We start from the raw sequence: 23,079 nt of genomic DNA on the forward strand, positions 1-23,079 counted from the left end.
ACATCCGTTCGATAGTGATGCCAAGCGTGTCCTAAGTATTGTATCAGTAGTCGGTCTCGCGTGGTTACTATACATAAACAATGTGAACAACATATAGGCTGTAATTGCGTTCACGCATGACTAAAGACGCTGTAGTAGTAGTAGTATCCCGGGCCTTTGAGACGAATTAACGGTAGTTTATTACTACCTTTCATACCAAAATATGTTATGAATATTGATACAATTGGGTGGGTTTTTTTCTCTAAAATAACGCATTCGGAATTGACATCATGCCTCTAGTTTATGAGTTAACGCATTTTGTTTGTTTTAATTTGCCAGCTTTAATCATGAAATAAGATAATTGTACACGTTTCCCCCATCCCTGCGGACCTGTATCCAAGATCAAGGACATCCATGCCATGTTACGGTATCAAACATAGACGCACCTGGTTACCTTGTTGGCTAATGATCTATAACGTAATGCTTTCTAAATGTGATGTGTGGCGTCATTATACTGTATTTTTGATCAGTGGAAGATAATCTACCGACAACAGACAACAAGCAACTGGCGCAGCTTCCTGAAAATAAACACTTACTAAATAGACTTGTTAATATGTATAAGTATATCTTACAAGTAAGAACACCATCTTCCAGCTGTTCTTTCAAAAAATATTTCATGAATGTGTAGATAATTCAAGAAAATATTGTTCAGTCAATGTTACACTTGTAAGGTCAATGTAGGTTTTTATCAAGAACACATTTCATATGAAGGAGAGAAAAACCATTTTCAGTATGGGGGAATCGGGAATATGAAACGTTATAACAAGATTTTATATTAAACAAGATGTTGAACAATTTTACAAAAGTCTTCGTGGGTCAGAAGGTTTGTCAAGATTTAGAAATGCAATTTTATTATAGAAAACGACATTGTAACAATATAAACTACATCAACAATAAGTAAAATGTCAAACCGCTTGTCATCATTTCTTAGAACATTAAACATATTTACATAAGGTATGACAGTGAAAATGATGTTAATGAAGTACTGATTATAGTAAAAAAAAATATTATCGTCAATGAGATTACTTTTGTTTAAAGGCAAACATATTTTACTAAATATCGAGAAATACACAATTGATGTCGATCCTTTGTTACACGTTAGCCGTGTATGTATGCCATTCTAAGGGAATGGTTGTTACATAGTTCTCAAAATATCCTAAGATGTTGATTTTACTTTTTTTGTTTTTGTTTGCAAATGAAAGTGTGCTAAATCAACACTTACTTATATAAACAAACTACGAACAAAGTTTCTTCAATAACATTTACCAGTTTGGATATACGTATGTAATATCAAAATATTCCTTAAACACAAGCAATGTACGCATTCAACATGTCGTAACGTTTCAAGACTGACTGAAGTCATAGCTTGACAAAGGGATGAGTTGATCTTGGAACGTTTGCAACATGTTTAAAAGGTGCATTGTTCGTGAATATAGTAACACGTTGATATTACGAAAGAAATGTAGTGCAACACAATTTGCCCATGCGAAATACTAAAAACCATTTATGGCAATTTAAACCGTTCCGTTTATTCAGAATATATGAATTGAGGACGTTTTCCCATTAACTATACTGCTACAATGTATATTTCAAAACAACACATATGTCTTTCAGGTTACACATTGATTTGTTAAACTGAACAGACTCTGTATTCCAGACAATATCAGACAGTGGCATGTCAGAACAATCAAAAGCAACTTTAAAATATTGCTTATTTCTATAAATAGATGTATGGAAACTGTATTAAGCGCTTAATAATTACCTACATATATAGATATATTAAAATAAGGCTATTTCGATTGATCACCAATGAATATGTTTTCAAAACACCCGTTTAAAATTATTGACGGCATTATTTTTACACATCATTGTATAATATAAAATACAACATAGATTATTAAAATTACAAAATTTTATGAATTTAAACAGATAACGGCAGAACGAAATGATATACTATGTACAAAGAAGTATCCTGTATATAAAATATATAGCTACATAGTTATATTTTTATCTGAATAATAATAACACTAATTTACCTAAGAAAGATCCAGTGCCAAAGAATCATCCTTAACAACTTCTGTTTTTTTTTCAATTTGACATGGTTTTGACAGATAAAAAATCATACTGGTATCTGTTGTTAGAACATTAGAATTTTAGCCATATATCATATTTCACTGGAGTTTTACGTCACTTTTTTAACTTAATCGAGAAAGATGCTGAGAAGAAAATGACCAATAAGAATTGTGATCGTACAAAACTCCTTTGATAAAAATTAATATATATGTACAAAACATAAGCGACACCTGAGTTTATCTAAATGAGACTTACAGCTGAAGTAATTTGAATTATAAAACCATGTTAAACAAAGATATCTTACAACTCCCTATTTAAAAGTGTATTTGTCTGGAATGAAATCAATGCACTCCCACTTGAATTTTGTCAATCGTTGTAATTATGTTGAGATTATCTCCCTTTGTACCATTCTGTTATGTCCAAACTGTTTCATACTTTGTCACAGTCATAAAATCATGAATTTCTATTGAATTTTTCACCAAAAAACATAAATCCTGGTCACTGAATATATGACATAGTTTTTGTTGCCAAAGTAACTTCATCTAAATAACACAATGGATTCCCCTAATGACGTAGCCGTCACCAGATACTTTCCTCTATCACCAAACATTAACTATAAACACAAATATATTGCGTGGTTATCACATATGGATTTCCTCTATGTCATCCATTTCTTCATGGTATTGCTGAGATCGTCGGCCAGAGTCCTTCATTTTGTTTTTCTTTAGCTCGTCCAGTCTGGCCTGCAGTTGAATGTCTACCTTTTTCTTATCGGAGGCAGCCCTGAAACAAATTCCAATTCATTTCAGGTCACATTTTGTTGACAGTTTAAAAAAATGTGTTGTTTTTTTTAACAAATCGGTAAGTTTAGAATAATAATACGTTTTGTTTAGAGGATTCTTCATTATCCGGTTATGAATTGTCACCAGTTTAAAGGTAATCATGAATCTGTTTAAGGAAATAAAGTATTTGTTGGTAACACGACATGGGTTAATCCCTGAATTAACCAAACGGACTTTCCATAGTCATGAGAGACAAGAAGACGATCAAATTGATAATTTATTTAAAATATCTGATGTTTCTATCAAATGATTTACACCTAGTTCTTAGGAATAGTATTTAAAACAAATTAAACATTTGCCTACAAGTAAAAACAAAAACATACATAACGACAACAGTGTGAGTAATATCTGTACATTATGTATAACAAAAGGTCGTTTTCACTTTATCACTCATGATGTCCCTTTTCACGGATTTACGTGAAGATAGTTATCTGAAGAAATACGATCTATACACTAATATATCAGTTATTATCATTGGGAAATGCATCAGGTCGGTAAGTAGAAATATAAGCGGTGTTTCAGTTTAAACCTTGCACGCATTACAACATGAGATGGTGATTCTTTAATTTGAAGGATTTGTAAAAAATATTGATTGCAAACCAATCTAAATTTAACCTCATATGTAAATTAACGATGTCTTAACGAATGTCTAAATCTGAGCACGATAGAATGGCACTATTTCAGAAACATCTTTAATGACTTTAGTAGAAGGACATGTGGAAAACTACTGAAAAAATAGGTAAGCTATAAAAACTAAATACACCGTGTATCACATAAGGGGCAGCAGACCAATTTCGGTCTCTGCGTAAATGTCTCCTGAGCAGAATACACAAAAGAAAATCTCAAAATCTGCGAGGGAGGGAGACAGCACAATGTCGCCTTATACGATGTTTTAATAAATAAATATACAACATTTGATATAGCGCCCTATCTGGCTAACATAAGCCACTCTAAAGCGCTTTACAGTACATAGATATACAATTTTATACATTCAATACAAGAGCATATATATATTAATCAATACAATATTGAGGAATTCACAGGAGCTGCCTTATCAGGCGCTAACTACTAGTCCTGTGCCACCTGGCTAATATATCCCTATGTGTGTATTCCAGTGTGTGTGCTGGAGATGTATTGTGTTCTGTTTGTAGTAGGACCGTGCTTCCAACGGTATCATTTATAGTGCCACCTCACTTGAATGCTACAGCACAGATACCGCAACACCCACCCCAAACCATTGTATACTCCACCTGGGTTGTTGAAGTTGTGTTGGCAGGAGAAAAACAATTTCTCTAATAGTCCATGCGTACGGCGACTTCGGGGATCGAACCCCGGCCGCCTGCATGGAAGGCCGGAATGTTAACCACTCGACCAATAATGAGATATAACTTTTCTATTCTTTCCAAGAATCTACAGTTTGTGTGTTTGTGTTTGTTTGTGTCCGGTTTTTTTATGTTTATTACTTACGAGTTACTCATCTGGATGGCTTTGTTCAAGATGGCCTGGGCTTGGTTCCTCAGCTCATTCTTTTTATCCTCCATTTTCTCCTCCCGACGCTTCAACATCTGTTCTACCTGCCGTTCTCGTTCCTTCATTAACTTGTAGTCAGCATTCTGCATGTCGCCAATGATCATATCTGTCTCCTACATAAATGAAATATATAACTCGATGTACGAGCAAGATATGTGTACAAGAACTGCCAATATCTGTGTACTAAGCAAATCCAAATCATGGCAACACATTACATTATTTTATGTAGAGAAAAGCACTTGAATACGTCAGAAAAAGATATCATAAACGAGTACACATCATCTCCAAATTGTACCCTTATAAGCACTAGGGGATTTTATCTAAATTTTAAGAAACAGTTTTGTAGCTTTCAATTTGAAAAATGTATATGAAAGAATATAATTGTGATATGATAATATATGTTAATATCAAGAGGCTAAATGTAACCTTAAAAGTTGGTCTAAGCTATTAAATCACTTCACATACTTCAAAGTCCTTTTCATAATTAACACAAATAACATGGCCCTAGGTCTCTTGGTTATTAAGATGATGTTGTTGACCATTGTTACCTTAAAAGTGGGTCTAGGCCATTTATTGAACAAACACTTGAGAGCTTTTCATCCAAGCATGCTACTAACAAACATTACACAGCCTAGACCTCTTATTTATGAAGAATTCTTTTAATCTTTTTGACCTGTGTGATGTTGAAAGTCTCGTGCCAGATAATCTTAAACTGTAAAACATGAGAGAAAAAATATAGATCTTCACAATGAATATGACAGTATTTGTTCGTCGACCTGCATTACCTTTTTCATCTGGTCGTTAGTCAATAGTGGCTCTCCCGAACTGAGAGTACTGAAGGGGCGTGACTCTGGTCTCGGGCTACGGCTTCTAATCTTATCTGGTCGTGCTGCCGACAGTTCTCCCCAACTCTCATTATCACGGGTTTGACTTCTACTTGGTCGTACTTCACTGACACTAAGCGTAGTGGGACTTCGAATGTATGATGTTTCCCTGCGGAGATCTGCCAAATCACCCCAACTACGGTCATTGCGACTCTGTGCTCTACTTTGAGCGCGTTCATTACGTATTTGAGCAAGACTTCGACTCTTCGGTCGTATCTCACCCTCCATTTTTGATTCTCGACCTTTGTGTTGATGGTTAAAGTCATCTTGCTTTCGTTTTTCTTCTACATGAGTAAAAAGAGGGTAAAAGTTCTATTAATTAGTTGAATTATAGGGAAGGTCGTAATTAAAAACTTTTTCCAAATAAATAAGGACAGATTTCTTTTCAGAATAAAATTTTGCGAAAAATGTATTATAAATCTCATTTAGAATATAAATATTCGTAAAACTGAAAAAATCTTAGGTTTACAATATTTGACGATGATGTGTCTACTATAGCACAATACTAACATTAAGCTGTAATCAGTGTACACATTACAACAGAGAAGTAAGCTGAATGTTTAGGTATCATATCGATAAACCTGCTCTTCTTACCAAGCATGCGTGCCTCGTTTTTGAGTTGCTGGTTTTCGTAATTGAAATCAAGGAGGGTGGAACGTATCATCATTCGGGACTCCTCTATAACATTGACGGTATCCTCTGTTTCCTGCTCGAACAGATCCATCCACGCCTCCATCACCATTTCCTGCATACCGTCAGATTGAAATATATACAAATAATCGCTAGAAATATGAGGCGATTAAGCACCTTTCATAACTAAGTCGAGTCTAAGTCCATGTCTAAAGTGTCAAAAATTGAAAAACCAAGCATTTGTATACAATTAAAATTGTGGACTATTACATCTGAAAGCAAGATGTTGTTGTATGACTTTTGTACCAAAAAATATAGCAACAATGTTTAAAATGTATAAGAACCTAATAACCCGGCAAAGTGCCACCTTCTTTTCCTGTGTTTTAGCTAAGATATCTTTAGATAATATTTGGTAAGCTTATTGTATGGTTCTAATATGTAATAGACACACTCCATGACATGATTTAGCCGATATATAACAAGTTCACCATGAACTACTTATCAATTATGTGGTTTTTTTTCTGTCAATTTTATTATGTGCAGCTTAAGAATTAAAAATGCATAAATATTATGAAGAAAGGTTAAAAATAACATGAGGTTTTGTAAAAAGGAGAGCGTATATTATAATTTTGATCCTATACTTTACCCCCCTCATATTCACTTACTCTCAGAATGGTCTCGGTGATAGTCACCGGAAGTCCCTAATTGACATGCCCTCCTTTTTTTGTTTAAATTGCATTTATAAAATATAAAAAAGTAAAAACATGACTTATCAAACAGGAGAATCATTCCCAAAAATAATGATAGACTTTTTGTTTGGAAAAGACACATCTTAAGGTGTAAAATATATTGCTTTTTATGTGCATGTAATTAATGACAAATATATAATATTCTCCAGAAATGTCAAAACAATATCATGTTGTGAAAGAACACTCTATTTGTTAACAAAGTGAAAGGTAAAACAATCGAAACTACCGACCTTATGAAACAAACCGTGAATAAAAATACGTTTCATATGTTTACCCATTAAAATAGATTTAACCGAACAAAGCCACCGTACTGCAATACAAATCAGGAAACTGGAATACCCTTTGAAGTACATACAGTTAATTTGAATACATGAAAAATATAGGAAAAAATAACAGATTCAAGGCTTGTTCAGTCGATAAATGTGTTCTTCAATGACACTTAATTAGACAAAGTTGAATTCTTCTCAAACTGAAAAATGTATGCTCATCTCAAACGTTAAACCTTCCAACCTGCAGACGCCTTCCCATGAAATGGTTGGACTTATAGTTTGGTCAGCTAACATCGAACGAACTCCTCTGTCTATGCCTTTATCTAACACAAATCAAGGGTGACCATGTTTGTTTCTGACTATGTAAGCTGAGTTTTGTTCAAGAACAGTAAAGATCATACTATATCAAATCGATTTAAGGATACTTTGAGGTTAACAACAAACATTTGCCTCTGCAGTATTTTGATTTTGTCATTCTGGAAGATGTCAAGCTAAACCCAAGAAGAGCAATATATGTGTAAATGGATGGTCATAGACTGTCGCACAGCATTTCTGGTGCTGCCAGAAAATGTGTTTACGATACATTGTCTATGACTGCTGTGGACATATTTTGCTCAACTGTTTGCATGGTGGGGATTAAGCTTTTGTATCTTTTTTTATAACGTATTCATTTCCAGTGGAGTCATTCATCCTTGTAGTACATTGAGTTAATTTGAAAAGGTGAGAATTTAGAAGTTGTCATTTGATCATTTTGTTTGCAAATTATGATTGGCGATAATGGGCTGATAAATGGCGATGTTATGGTTCAGTTAAAAAACGTTTTACGCATCATGTGGAAGGATTCGATTATATAAGATAATTTGAGAAATAAAAATATAAAATGCAATTGCTTTATATCAAGACTTTCACAAGAACGATGCATTACTTTTTAACCTACAGCTTATGTATTTATCAATTCGTACATGGCCGTTCAACTTCTCATGAACAAGTAATGAAGCCAGTGGCATTAATGCTAATAGGTGTACTTTTATGAATGTTGTTGAAAATGGAAACAACTATTGTCTTAAACACTACACTAGCACTGTGTACAAACCATTAACAAACACTACAGCCTTTACTGTCAAAGCCTGATTTTTAGGACTCCTTTATAAAATGTAGAGTTTCAAATCTGGCAATACCGGCATATTCTTACAGCGCGTATGATGTATCTATTTGACTTGACAGGTTCACAATTCTCACAGTAGATCAACAAATATCTCAACAACAAACAATAAGACAACTCTCATGCAGATTTATACAAATATAAAACATTGCTCATGTTCAATTTCCTCATTGAATGTTTTATGAAGAACTTATAAGGAAACAATTGATTCAGAGAAATAAAACTAATGTAGAAATATTAAAAAGCACCTTTATTATCAAACACTAAACATTGTTCATTTGGTATTTGTTAAATATCTGAAATGTACCAGAACTCGTCTAAACTTTAAAGGCCTTAATCAAGGAGTTCTTCATGCCTGCCACACTGTTTCATCAGTAGTTTTGACTATTTGGATTTTCAACTATTGGTCCTCAGCATCACATTGGGCCCTACGAAGTCTCAACAGCTATATGCTGTCGTGTAATTCTTCTTTTTAATTTGGTCATACTGTGCCATTACCAAATGTTAATGGTGCTCTCTATTACCAGAACGTAAACTTCCAACTTTCAAGGCATAAGGTGGTAGACTATGCTGATGTTTTTTTAGAGCCCGAGGTTTGCTGTAATCTTGATGCCCACCTTTATCTCTTTTGAGCAGTGGCAAGGTTCATAATATACATACTTTACAGAGTCTGTCACGTCCGCATGTATTGGTAACCGTTACATTGCGTTGCGTTATACCTTGTATTTTATCGGTCAAGCCTTCTGTTTATCGGTTCGGTCCACTCATGCGTGATGTTTGTTGTTATTGTGTTACAATGTTCTACACTGTTTAATAATGGTTTTTACCATTGATTATGACAAGTATCCAATAGCAAATGTATAGTAAATATAAGTAGTCAGATGTATTTGTATATTGTAAATATCTGTTTTATCACTGACATGTATCGGTTCGATAAAAAAAATGTATGGAAGCACTGATTCGTTGGTATTAGCTTCTAGCCTACTGTGCAACTGTGCGCGTGTAAAATGTATGGAAGCCGGGAGTGGAAATAGAGAACGCATTTGAGATTTCGTGATTTTGAAGTTATTTGTGGACCTGCACATTAGTTTAAATCATTTATAATAGTTTCATTAACATTTTGTAATGGTAAAACTATTATTTGATTGACATTTTCTATTTTGAATACTTTAATACACTTGTATGTAAATTAAGTTGTATGAGAGAGTGATGTGTTCTATATTTGTATATTAATATATTCTAGCGTCACGTGACGGGGAACCAGTCATTTTGGGTGACCACACAGAATCTAGTAAGGAGCAACGGGACCGACCAGAATGCTACCTATTCAAAGGGGTCAAGGTCAGCTTCTCAAAAGATGATGTCTTGGTGACAAGGTCAATGTCATCCACCAGAACTGAAGAGTCAGCGTCTCAACGAGAGACATAAAACCTTATCCAGTCATTGGAAGTTTGTGATGTGTATTTCTTGCGGGACGTTATCTTTGTAAGGACGCAAAGGTTTGTTAGCGTCATTGAGCTAACATGTATCACCGTTGGTGATCTGATCAGTATTATACTGCACTGGAGCTACGCTATTTGATACTTCGGAACAGACTGTGTCTATGTTGTGTCATCTGTGCCGTCAAGGAGTGAAGCTTTAATATACTGTAGCATTATTAGTTATCTGTTAGATAGTGAGTGTGAGTGTGAGAGTGTGATTTGTTTCTGATGTATTCTTGTTGTAAATAAATCATTTACTCTTTAAACTATGTCTATTTGTGATCATTAGCCAAAGTACACAACGGTCGCTCGTCTTAATTTTTAAGTTAATAAATGTAAAGGTTTTATGCACCGTTTTGTCCCCTGACAAGGATGAAACATCTGTATGATGCAGTGTAATTATATTTTGAAATACTGTAGCTTTAATCAAATATTGAGGTACAATCCATTTTTGACACATGCGTTAGGTAACGCAGGTGTCTAGGGGATCGCGCATACTACGAAGTTTACTTAACGTGGAATTGCACAGTAGATACTTGCCCCCACCTATGACCTTTATGGTCTCTCAGCCCTTATATGGTAGCTGATATCTCCTTATATGGATATCATTCATTCACTTTTCATTCATATGCAAATGTTTTCGGCAGCGACCCCTAGCATTTTCATCCATACCGTAGTGTCGCCATTTTGTGGTTTGCCAACTAATAGGCAGAAAAAACATTCACTTCGATACTTTCTTAACTAGCCATATGTATGTGAAAAATACAACAATGTATGTATGTTGTGAGTATACAACCAATACAAAATATTCTGATTAATTTTCTAACGATGCTCTGCTTGCTGAAATTGTGCTTCCCGCACTCTTCCCCGAAGCAGATGCTTTCCTCTGACCTACTTACTGCAATGTTCATACCTAACTACAGTACACAATTCACGTCACAATGTTTGGGTCACTAACGTTTTGCTATATATCACAAAAACTACCACCGCAAATAAGCCTATTATACCACTGACCACTTGAATATGACTATTCTTTCCGGCAGAATTAAGAAACTATCTCCAAAATATTTTGTCCATTTCAGTATAGTCACAGAATAAATCGACAGGACTAATACATTAACACAAAAGAACTTTAAAGCAAACCATACTTTGATAACTTGAGCTACTCGTCAAACAGCAAGCAGCCGAGCTGGCTGGATGTGGCCGAATGTCACCGCCGCGGTTTACATGTATTTCTGCAAAACCTTATCTCCCTTAGTAGAATATTGGACTAACCTGATCAGCCAGATTTGAATGAAGTCGGTCTGTTTGAGCACAAAGCTTTATCTCCCTCAGATGATATTTTAGACTAACCCAATCAGTCCGACTTTAGATGATTTTGTGCCGCTTTTGTAACACAAGTAAAAATTAAAAAATGTACTAGCAGAGACGTATATATTGTAATATAATATTTGATAATATCCATTAACTATTTACAAATAATGAACGGCAAAAGATGGAGTGCGATATTTTCTCTCTCAAACATGTACATCACAAGATATTTTATCAGTACTAATGAAACATGATGCGGTGTGTTCAGGACAGGGATTGAAAGACATGTTTGTTACATACTTGTTACGCATTTGTTCAATTTAGTAACGCAGTGTTTTTGTTTACTATTTTATGTTGTGGCAATATGTCTTTGCTATATTATAAGAACGTTTTGTACTAGAGTGGAACCTACTTATTTTGATGTCGCTTATTATTATACTTTTCCCATGTACCGATTTTATCCTTTAACTAAGCAAAACAAATCGTTAATTTTGATATGGTCAAAGGTTGGACCCCGCTTATTATACTTGTTTTTTCTGCCGTGAATGGATTTTATAAGGTAAAAACTCACTTAAGTTGTCCAAGTTTGATACCAGGACAACTGAACAATAGGTCGGGCTAACCTTGCATCGCCCGAGGTGATCAACTGTCCAATCAAGGTAAAATTTCCACACCTCGCTTCACCCCCGTCAGTGGAAAACAATAGATCGACCATCGCTTTCTAGTCATAACAAAAATTGTGCGGTAGTCAATTGCTATCTAAATTACACTGTAGGACTGTGTATGAAATGGAAATGATTAGGCCAATCTGATTAAAATCATCTCTTACAAGGCTCCGTTAACCTACCGACATTTTCTGATACTGAGTCTTATAAGAAAACGAGCATGCCTTCCTTTAATATTAACGGTTGCCTTGACACGTCATGTGAGAACATCATGCCGATTCAATGAAAATATTACTACATAAGGCAGACGAGTGTTTTTAATCATTTAAGCAATAGTTTCTCTGTTCTCTATTGCATTACAAGTTGGTTTCCCCGTGTCTACGTTGAAAAGTGTCAAAATCGGGGCATGCCGACCTAACAGCATGGTGCCGGAAATTGATCCAAAATAAACGTTATTGTCGTAAACAACTGACGACGACTGCTTTATTTACAATATTTGATTATTGTTAACAAAATGATATATTTTATGTTTTGAGTTGTTATTGTTTCTGTGCAATTTGATTTAACCGCACGACTTGCGAGGCATGTGATTGTCACGTTATCGTAATTTACATAGCGCGGCAAAACATTGTGACGTTTATGGGCCAAAATGTAATGCAACTTCTTGTTGCAAAATAGGTAAATCATGACTATTTATATCACTTCTCTCATCTTATTGACTGTTGCATTACGACATCGTTAGCTAGGATGATGTATAACGATAGTTCTAATAGTTCTTGGTCGAAGTTATTTGAAAGTGAATATAGAATTTACATACTGATCATTACGACGACAAAATGAAATCTTCTCGATTTTTTTCAACAAGCTGATATAAATGACAATTAACAAATGATTTCAATTATTACCTAATCAATTTGTATTAATATCTTATCAGGTTTTCACATTAATCTATGTCTGATGATTATAGGGCATCTCACTTCCGGTTCAGAAAACCTAAAAATGATCGAAAACAGCTTAATCGGGGTTTTTTGTAATATACGTTTATCATATTTTTTTCTACAGCAAATAGAATATCATAATAAGCGGGTTCCACTGTACCGTTATTATTTATTTCTGCCATCCACTTGCGACTTACGAGTTACGTATGTCGACATAAGTATTGAATGATGTCGACATAATCTGAGAATATGTCGACATAATCTGAGAAGATGTCGACATAACTGTTAAATTATGTCGACATATTATCACATTTGCCGAGATAATTAAACTCAGAATATTATTATTTTATTACCCCTAAGCTTGTAAAAGCCAATTTATAGTCCACGTCTCTGACGCACTGTCACCTTGATGTTGAAGTCAATATATTATGTTTTGGGTTCATTGCGAGCGTAGTAAGCTTATCTGATTTTAATATTTTCATTTCTTGAGTAATTTCTGTAGCTGTTTATGTATTACACTGCCCGCGCAATATCTGTCCCCTTCCCTCTTACATGTTTATAAACTCGGTGTTGAAATGTTGTCACTTCCCCAGCATCAATTAAATTGGTCAGCGAACCTTAATAGAGACGTTTGTACCTGTAAGGTCAGTGGTCCGTAGTAGTAACAGGGTACAAGTGTTAGATTTAAAGTTTTTAATCCGAGAATCTTTTTTTCTGGTGAAAATTGAAATACATGTAGATAAATACACAAAACATTTGTAACATATTCATGATTCATTCCACTCTGGCATTTTTTATTTTTTTTAAATGCAAGTTGGGAAAGTACAAGATAGCTAGCCAAGATATGGTATCTAACTTATTTTTTTTTGCAACACTATATGGTTCAGATTACATGCGTAGCAAAATTAACTAGAATGGTAACACTTGTCCGAAAAAAAATCTGAATCCGCCCCTGGTCAGTTCTAAATAAAATATAATAAAAACTGTTGAACTTGGAAAAAGCATGACTAATAAAAATGACTGTTAAATATCATATAAAATAATAGACTTGGTCAAAATGAAAACAACCAAAACATTAAATGATGTATTCTTTTTTGTATTTCAGACAACACAGGAAGATTTGGAAGATGTGAACAAATCCAAAGAGGCTTCAACTTTTAAAAAATAAAAATGGATTGTTACTGAAGATATTATTATCTGCAATGAAGATTTAACACATGATAATTAAATGCACTGCATGATTGCCAGACACCGTATACATGCTGTGCAGTTGTGGCCGAATATGGATTCAAAAGTGTCTATCAAATCCTTATTATCACATATACATTTTTTAGATACACTGGGAATACATGATCTTTCATGTCTTTACTGTACTGGTAACGTTCGGCTTGCAGCACTGACAAATCCATTATTACTCAACAGTTGATACAGTGTCATACTTATAGATAAATAGCACCAATCCATATATTGATCTGTAGTTTCGCGACAGGTAGAAGTCTATAACAAGCTATATCGTACAGAAGAGAGGTCACACCCTGTATGAAACAGCGGGACATCGCTGGGACGCACTAGTTGTCGGTATCACATCAATCGATAAAGGTGTGTTATCGATTATTTTCACTACGCGATAACAATTATGGCGTTGGTATACCGTATCTATGCTAAATAAAACCATATGCTTAGAGCCACAGATTCGCGAAAAATAGGACTAGTTTTACTCTTTTTACCTCTAGATTAAAAAAGAAAAACGTATGATATATATTTTTTTTATCTAAAATCAAGAGATTGAAGAAACACATTGACGTTAAACTAAGAACTGAGGGTAGTTACGTAACTATAAAGAAATGATTAAAGAAATTATCAGCAATTGATTAGATATAAAACAACAATAGTCATTCAATGATTATGAATGGTATATCAAGTGTGAATGTCGTATGTGGATGAAAATATTATTACTTTTATTAATGGCATGCTATAATTAAACGTTTTGAAATATTGATTTATCCTTGCAGCATTATGTAGCTTAAGCTTGACACGTGGACACTATATATATACTTTTTAATGCATGTAATACGGGACGAAACTATGTATCGCTATATACTAGTCAATATATAAAGCCTGAACATACTTCTATATCAGTCCGAGGTCCACTTAACACTATATAAATATTATTGTATATCTTGGTGTTCGGGAGATGTCCTCCGTATGACACTGAATGTTTTGCTATATTGATAGATTGAGGAACATACTCATTAATTGTTATATTATATCTTCAAACATGAACAAACTAGAGTATAAAATCGATAACCTGAGCTGATAATGAATTTTTAATATTTCAATTAATGGGAAATAAGTAAATTTTGCGGGAATGCTACTTGATATAAAATCATCTAACGATATGGCACTAATGACTGATTACTTATGTCCTTAACGTACAGTACAACTGTAATAGACCACTACTTAATTATTAACTTGCCATTCAAATAAATGACTTAATCAGGGTTTGCCTCAGGGCATAGGGTCAAACAACGCTGACAGCATTTTACGATCGTTGTCATGTTTACCTTATCTCATATCTTTGTTTCTACACGTGTTTACATACTAACAGAAGAGGAGAGTACGCAGTGCAAATCTTAAAGAAAACGACATTTGGAAAAAAAATACCTCTATTAAAAATCGTAACGTTTAACACTCCCCATTTAAGCAATTGCCAGGGAACGAAATACAACTGGATCTACGTCCTTGAATTCAGAGATATAATAATAACGTGCCATTCACATTCAATATGGGTTCTTTCAATAATGATATTTACGAACAGTACTTTGGTTAAGAGAACAATCATGTTTACCTGTAGTAAGGCGAATCCAGGATTGAATTGATGTAATGACTGTGATGAATATTCCATGAATGGATCTTTTGGGAATATAGACTATTTCATTATTCATAAATGTAAATTACTTTTAAATCACGTTTCAGTAGCGTTTAGATGGTGCTATTAACTATTATGGCCCAGGCCTGTGTCGATGTCTTTCTTCATTACTGCGATGTATTAACATGAACAATAGCTGTGATCGACTTCGGTCCTTACAAATAACTATTTTCGTTCGTCTTATCACATGAATCGATTGCTATAGTAGACCACCTACACATTAATTAAGATTGTTTGAATGAACACATCTTACTAAGCTTCGCTATAAAAAGCATTTGATGAACTAGGCGCTTTTGTGTCGCCTGCGAAGTAAGGGTGACGTATGGAAATCACTCCATCGTCACCAACACAAAATATTTCAATGTGATAACTCTAAAAGGGATGCTTCGATTTTAATTAAACTTTGAATACACATATAATATCAATAATACGCTCAGGTTCGAGACTTCTAGAATAGATTGGTGATAGCATTATGTTGTATTTATACATTAAACAAACCACAGCTAAGTGCGATTTGTTGTTACAGTGTGAGGATGTAGATGCAATTACGTAACAGTCTAAAACAAACGTTTCTAAGAAACAAAAATGTATCGTTCAAAAGTCAAGAAATTTGCATAACTTGCTTCAATTGTTTGATTACATAAAAAAATAACGGCTATACTAATATGTACAAAGTAACGAAATACCTATCACATCATATATTATGTTAGATCAAACAGATACATGTACTACCTTATATGACAAACTAAACAGATGGTGATATTTAGAGAAATGACAAAATCTTTAAACCTCTGATTTCGTTTTTGTTTATTTGTTTGTTTTTTGCTTTTTTTCATTCATTAATCGTTCAAGCGATCAAGCGATGGTAAAATCCAAATTCGACACATGACTATTTCTGTATTTCTCATCAAAACGGATTTCTTTCATTTGATTGTATTCCATGTTGCAACTTTTCGAGTATTACGATTCAAATAAGTATCCAAGTATCACGCTTGGATTCAATCCCCGAAGTATTTGAAGCATGTATTTCCAATAAAACATTTGTTCTTGCAGCTTCAACTCCAATTATCCAAAAGAAGAATACAATGGCATAGGATGAGTGCTACAGTGTCGGTGCTGTCACATTCAAGTGATGTGGCACTTTGAAATATGATGCCGTTGGAAGCACGCTTCTCATCGCTGAGTAGGACTCAAGCATACATGCAACATGTAATCATGTGTAGTTATTTAGCCATTTGGCATACAGTTAGTAGTTAGCAGTTGATAAGTCTGTTCCTGCGAAAACCTCACATTGAATTGACTATATGAATTGTATAGCTATGTATTGTTAATCAACTAATACTGGTTATTCTATTTAGAACCGACACTATTTCAAATTTCGTATTAAACTAATACTGTTAAAATTGGGATCTTCTCGGCTCCAAAGGGCAAATCAACAAACTTTGAAGACGAATTTATATTTTAATGGATAACACAATAACATATTTGTTCTACAAAAATATGCCACATTTGTCATTACAAACAGACTTTGATACACATGGTAAGTAACTATATTACGTTTTCCGAAATTGAAGATGCGCAGTAAATTTGTTACTATAAAGCGGGTTTTTGTTGTTGTTGTTTTTTGGTTTTTGTTTTTGTTTTTGCAATGCAGTTCAGTGCAGTTTTAGCGATTTTGAACATGTTTCGGTGAGCACAGTGTTACATCTATGTTTATATGAAGGAATAAAATACTAGATGATTATTACTTTGATATATTCTACGGTATGACGTTCTAGAACATATTTGTCCGGGACATCTGACAGGGAAAATCATTCTACGGCAATCGTATATTATTACTTAATCACCTCTCCAACATGTCAACTATGGCGATTGATCTTTTTGATATGTGACGTCTGTTCGTATTCAATTGAAATAAACAGGAAGTAGTTACACCACCATTATCGACATTAACAACGTTGTCATAGCGAACGGAAACATTAAAATGGTATACGTTACAGCTAGGGATTCAAAATTACAACACCCATAGAAACAAGACGGTATTGACAAGAATACATTTCTAGTTTTTTGTGGAATGTATTATTTTCCATTTGTTTGATGAACAACCGGTCTGATTACAGGGTTATTCAGAGCACAAACCTGTCATATTGACCTACGATCACAATATTGATAGCAGGCAAGGTAGTATTCATGAGGAAAGTTTAGCGAAATCTATTGCTAATAGTGAAACCGTCACGTCCTAGTTATGTTTACTGTAGTCGATACACCTTCATGACAACTCAATCGGCCGATTTGCATATTCCACGTAAAGGTCAACACGACAGGTCATGTTGTCCTGACTATAACACGTTGAGCTATTTTAAAGCATTACTGGTTTTGATGCTCGTTTATAAGGTATATAAATATAAACTTTCTATAGTTTACAACAATAATAAAACAAACTATTTCGATATAAGTTCGATATAAACTCTTGTTTGGCCGGATGTTAGCGCCCGGGGGACTGTATGTGGTAGGAAACTGGAGTATCCGACAGATAACCCACGTGGTCGGGCAGGTAATCCCATACCGTTTTACGTTCGATCGGGTCATCAAACTCCGGCCGCATTGGTGAAAGGCGAGCTTGTTGTTGACTGCACCACCTGATCATCCAATACGTATATATTTCTATGTTTTATATTTGTTCAATCAAATTTTTGATATAAAATATCTGTCCCCGCGGTTGACTGCAGCCGTAGAGCTGGATTTCATCATGGCAGGGTTTACATAGAAAACTAGTTGCAGTTTGTATAATTTGATAAAGAGAAACGCTGTGAGCTTGTAACGTTATAAAAGGGTTATTTAGGCACTTTTCACTGTAGTCTACATATGTTTCCGAACACTTAACACATGTATGCTAATTCTGTTGACCTTAAGTAATACTGATGACACCGAATAATGGACGAAACATAAATTTTGTTCAGTAAAATGTTTATCGTGTTTGGCTTTCTGCCTCCTAAAACAAACCTTTTTTTATTAGATGCTTCATTGTTTCATATTTCTAGTGATTAAGTGATTCTTCAAGAGTGATATAAATTCCTTCCCACCAAAATCAAGGGTTTTTTAGTCGTTGTCCTAGCCACTAGCTAGTCCTAGCCGTTACTGTTTCAACATACTCTTCATGGTAAATAGTGCTAATCAATCAATGTTGAAGACTTTATTACAATCAATAAGCAAGGTCCTTATACCACGGTCCCATGCGATACAATCTTGGGGTTAACCGCTTTCGCAGTTAAAACATATGTATCGATTGTCATAAAAGGACGAAAATCAATAGGAAATTTTCTCTGGAAGACAAATGCGAATGACGCCTATATGTATTTGTATATAACTCCGTGATGTATGGTGTGTTTACCGTATAACCGGGGAAGTAAGTGTTGTGGCACGGAATCGACTGATTGAAATCGTCCATTGTGTTATCAACAATGGCATGTTTATCAATAGAAAACAGGTCTAAGTCTAAGTCTCGGGCACTGTTCAACTAATACAATATAAAGGAATTACTGAACATTCTACTTGAGGAAGCACCTTGAATAAACAATATTATAATATTATCATTCCATATTCTTTCGTGTGGACCCTTGGCTATATATGGGACTTATTAATGTCAGGGTGACAGTCACATTAAGGTAATTATATTTCAGGTCACGCTAGCAACAAAAACAATTACACTGAGTACACTATTAATGTAAATTAACCTCTGCCCAGGGGAATACAGGACATGAACGCACAAACACTTAACATAATATTATAATGTAAATTCAATACAGATTACTTTGTTAAAGCCGTTTTAACTTTGAATGCTCCTGTGGTCTTTTTATTAACCTCGGTGGTTATTTGAAGTTCCTTCAGTGAACAACCAAAGCCCTTTTTTGATATTGATGTTTATTGCACATGCTCATGAGATCAATCCAATCAGAAGTCGTAAATGTGTTATAATTGATGCAATAAACTTACTCTTAAATTGATGTTTTTAATTTGGAAAAAAAAAAGCGTGATGGTCTGTATATTTACCCACTTGGATTCAGACCGACCGTATTGAAATTCGTTTGAGTTCGCAATATTTATAAAATAAATAAGTACAGAAGTAAACCTAGCAAAACAGTATGAGGACATATTAGTTTTAACAGCAGTACTAGTCGACAATAAGTTATTGTCAACATGCATATTTCCTTTTTTTTTTTTTTTTTTTTTCAAAACAATAGCATCACCACCGATTCCCTTATAAGGCTATTACGTTCAATATGAGCCAAACAGTTAGTCGGTTACGACAATATGTTTCAGGCTGTATGAAAACAAACATAAAGGCAGCTTTGTCCCTTTAATATTGTTACATTGTCGATAACAACAATTTCGAATTCTCAATTGTTTTTGATAGGATCTAACACTTCAATTTGCAAATGTAACAACGCAACAATACGGGGCACTTCGTCAGCATGGAAATATATTATAAAGTATCTCGGGTCGTGAATTCTGTATGCAGTTTGATACATGATATGTTTCATTTGGCACTTCTATTTTAATTGCATGATAACGATTTTTGAAAAGGCTTTTAGTGAGTTGTGATATTTGCAGGTTAGTCAGTTTTGAACCGACTGCTCTTGATTCTGATTATAAACTGAAGGTTAACCTAATATAATTCTTTAACTAGAATTATGTTCCTTGTATATGTCCTAGTATCCTCAGTTCCTATATGTTTGAACAACAAACAATATATATTTGTATAGACATTATATAAAATTCGACACGTTTTCCGTATAAAGGTAAACATTAATGATATGCTTAGACATTAATCGATAGTTAAGTAAACGAAATAATCATTCAACGCTCGAGAATGGAACAGTTCTATTGGTTCATTTGACCACTAGTTGACGAAATAATCTGTATAATATCTGCAATAGTGACATGATATTAGAGACAGAAAGTCGTCCTAGTACTGTTTTATAGGCAAATACTACAGCACATCTCTAGTATATAGAGATCATAGTACATTACATGAATATATATGATATATGAGAACGTATTATTACTAATATCATAACAACTATTGTAACTATAGATAACCCGATAAATTTCAATACTGTCAATGAGTATATATATTTCAACCGGAAAAGGTTGCTTCTGCAACACTATATGTCATTTATGACGACAATATATTCATACAACGGATTTTGAGTGATAGAGACATGTTTCCGTTTATTGATTTAAGGAAAACATAGTTTTAATGTAAAACTGGGATCTTACTGAATGAGCAAGACTTTGGTCGAAATTTTAAGAAATATAAGATTATTAAAATTATGCATAGATTCAGCCCCCAAAGACAACTTTACCATTGCATCAGCGCTTAAAACGATACGATATACAATGATGTTAACACCCAAATTGATGCAATATTTCATAATATCAAAAGAAAACAAATAAACATCTTCAACTCGCAAGGATTAAAATAATCATAGCTTCAACACAAAATACATCATGCCATACTCGATAGGATGAAATGTACCACACCGTCGATACAAGGGGTACATTTTACTACTTTGTCAACTCAAAAAGATGAAATGTACCACACCGTCGAAACAAGGGGTACATTTTACTACTTTGTCAACCCAAAAAGATGAAATGTACCACACCGTCGATACAAGGGGTACATTTTACTACTTTGTCAACTCAAAAAGATGAAATGTACCACAATATCTACACAAAAAGAGAGCATAAGATTTGGAAGTTAACACGGAAAGTCAATAGTAGGAACCAAGCAAACAGAACGTATTGACCTTATGGACCCCCACACAATTATGAAAATGTATTATGGACCCTTTAAAGCTGTTGCTATGCTTGGTATAACATTTGTTTGCATATGAACCGGATATTAAACTTTTTTCTTTTGTTATTTTAGTTTATTACTTTTTGTACCAACTTTTGTCTTTGTGTATCAACGCTTTTATTGTTCTGTATCATACATTTTATATGAAAGCCGTCAGGGAGTAAAATGAAATACGAACTACAACTGTCGGAAAGAAACATTTACAACTTGAGTTTCAATTGGTGGATTTTTCATGGAACACTATTTAACGATAATCACTTAATTATTTAAAGTCTTTACACAAATATTTCAGAAAACATTTTATTCATCTATGTAAAACCTACCAAAAGAACCATATTATATATTACTTCTGTATTTGACAGGGTATCTATAAACACAACCTATCTCATAGTGAACATAACAATTACCCTGAACATGTAATGCATGCACTAACAGCCTGTCTGTTAAGCCCCAGCTACTTGCTGTCGTAGGCGTCTTTTGTTAAGAATAATTTTGTCCACAACCCCGTTTGCATATACAGAATATTTGTAATCTTTTCATGTTTAACACTGATCAAAGAATATATTACACAAACGGAAAAAAATTCAGTCAAAATATAACGCGTTATCGTCCTGAGAAGCATTTGCTTTGACAATTTCCCACTCAAAATAATACTGTATCTTTCTTTAATCATGACAAAGGTTGTTTTCATATTTGCCTTATAAGCAAATATCTTTTCGTGTATAACAAGTTTCAAAAGACAAAAATCAATCAGTAACGATATAAGCAAAAACACCATAGAGAAGAATGGAACTGCATTACGTCAACCTAACATTAAATGAATGTAAAAACCAGTATTTGTTTTCAGCATAAGACAACCTACCCTCCATTCTTTTGACAGCGAGTTGAGTGACTTGATGATTCCGTCATCCAAGATGTCTTCGGGAGACGTCATCTTAATTTCCTGTGTGTTTCTGCCTCGTCTAAATGTCTTATTTAATACAAAATTTGACCGGTCTGAATTGTTGTATGTTTTCCCAAGATGTCACTCCACTCATATCCTGGACTCCTTAACAGCCAGAATATTTTTTGAAGAATATCTAAGATGTCCTTTTTCACAAAAAGGATTATTCCAGAAATAAAAAGTCCTCGTTTTACAAATGCTGATTCGATACTCTGCGGGTTCCAGAGAATTCTTTTTATCGCAGACGTGACAGGAACTTGTTCCAGAGCTCCTTAAAACCTTTTGATTCTCTAAAGCCTCTAAAGTGCTTCGGATCCAGTGTTTATCAGTCGACGGCTGATGACGCGGATACAAATCACGAGCTTAGAATACGTCCTGCCTGAACGCATTATTCGTCCCTACTGATCGGAATGGATGAGCCGAGAGCTTACTTCTGTACAATGTTATAATATACAGCTATGGGACCGCACCTTTGCTATAATTTTCAGGTAATACACAGATTTAAATCAATAATTTATTCAAAATGTCCGCAAACTCGAGTATATTGGGCATTTCATTTCATTGTTGACACTGGCCTAGGCTTTAGCCGTCAAGCATTGTCACGTGCATGAATCGTTTTATCGATGTACTACAAATCCATAAATACCATTATTTAAGTACCAATTAACTGGACTAGCGTAGCTATGATACTTCCAATGGAACCCGTGTTAGACCCCATACTGCACATGAGTGTCTTAATTCATCAAAATAACATTTAGTAGGAGAGGTCTGATG

The 23,079-nt window shown here is 34.3% G+C and overlaps 1 protein-coding gene across 1 annotated transcript; it reads right to left on the reverse strand.

The window, feature by feature from the left end:
- Positions 1-1,044: 1,044 nt before the first annotated feature.
- Positions 1,045-22,721, reverse strand: LOC110466665. Its single transcript, XM_021523335.1, has 5 exons — positions 22,225-22,721; positions 5,963-6,113; positions 5,270-5,652; positions 4,422-4,597; positions 1,045-2,895 (listed from the first exon to the last, which is right to left on the reverse strand). The coding sequence occupies exons 1-5, from the start codon at positions 22,294-22,296 to the stop codon at positions 2,754-2,756; spliced, it is 924 nt and encodes a 307-aa protein (XP_021379010.1). The 5' UTR covers positions 22,297-22,721; the 3' UTR covers positions 1,045-2,753.
- Between the last annotated feature and the right edge of the window lie 358 nt (positions 22,722-23,079).

Source organism: Mizuhopecten yessoensis, unplaced genomic scaffold (assembly GCF_002113885.1).
Source record: "Mizuhopecten yessoensis strain PY_sf001 unplaced genomic scaffold, ASM211388v2 scaffold11139, whole genome shotgun sequence".
In the NCBI taxonomy this organism is placed as follows: domain Eukaryota; kingdom Metazoa; phylum Mollusca; class Bivalvia; order Pectinida; family Pectinidae; genus Mizuhopecten; species Mizuhopecten yessoensis.

Excerpts from the sequence above, each read along its gene's own strand:
- LOC110466665 (XM_021523335.1), bottom strand. The coding sequence starts at position 22,296 with ATGACGTCTCCCGAAGACATCTTGGATGACGGAATCATCAAGTCACTC. Across the intron at positions 5,653-5,962 it reads AAACGAGGCACGCATGCTTG|AAGAAAAACGAAAGCAAGAT; the intron begins GTAAGAAGAGCA and ends TTACTCATGTAG. Across the intron at positions 4,598-5,269 it reads CTAACGACCAGATGAAAAAG|GAGACAGATATGATCATTGG; the intron begins GTAATGCAGGTC and ends TCATTTATGTAG.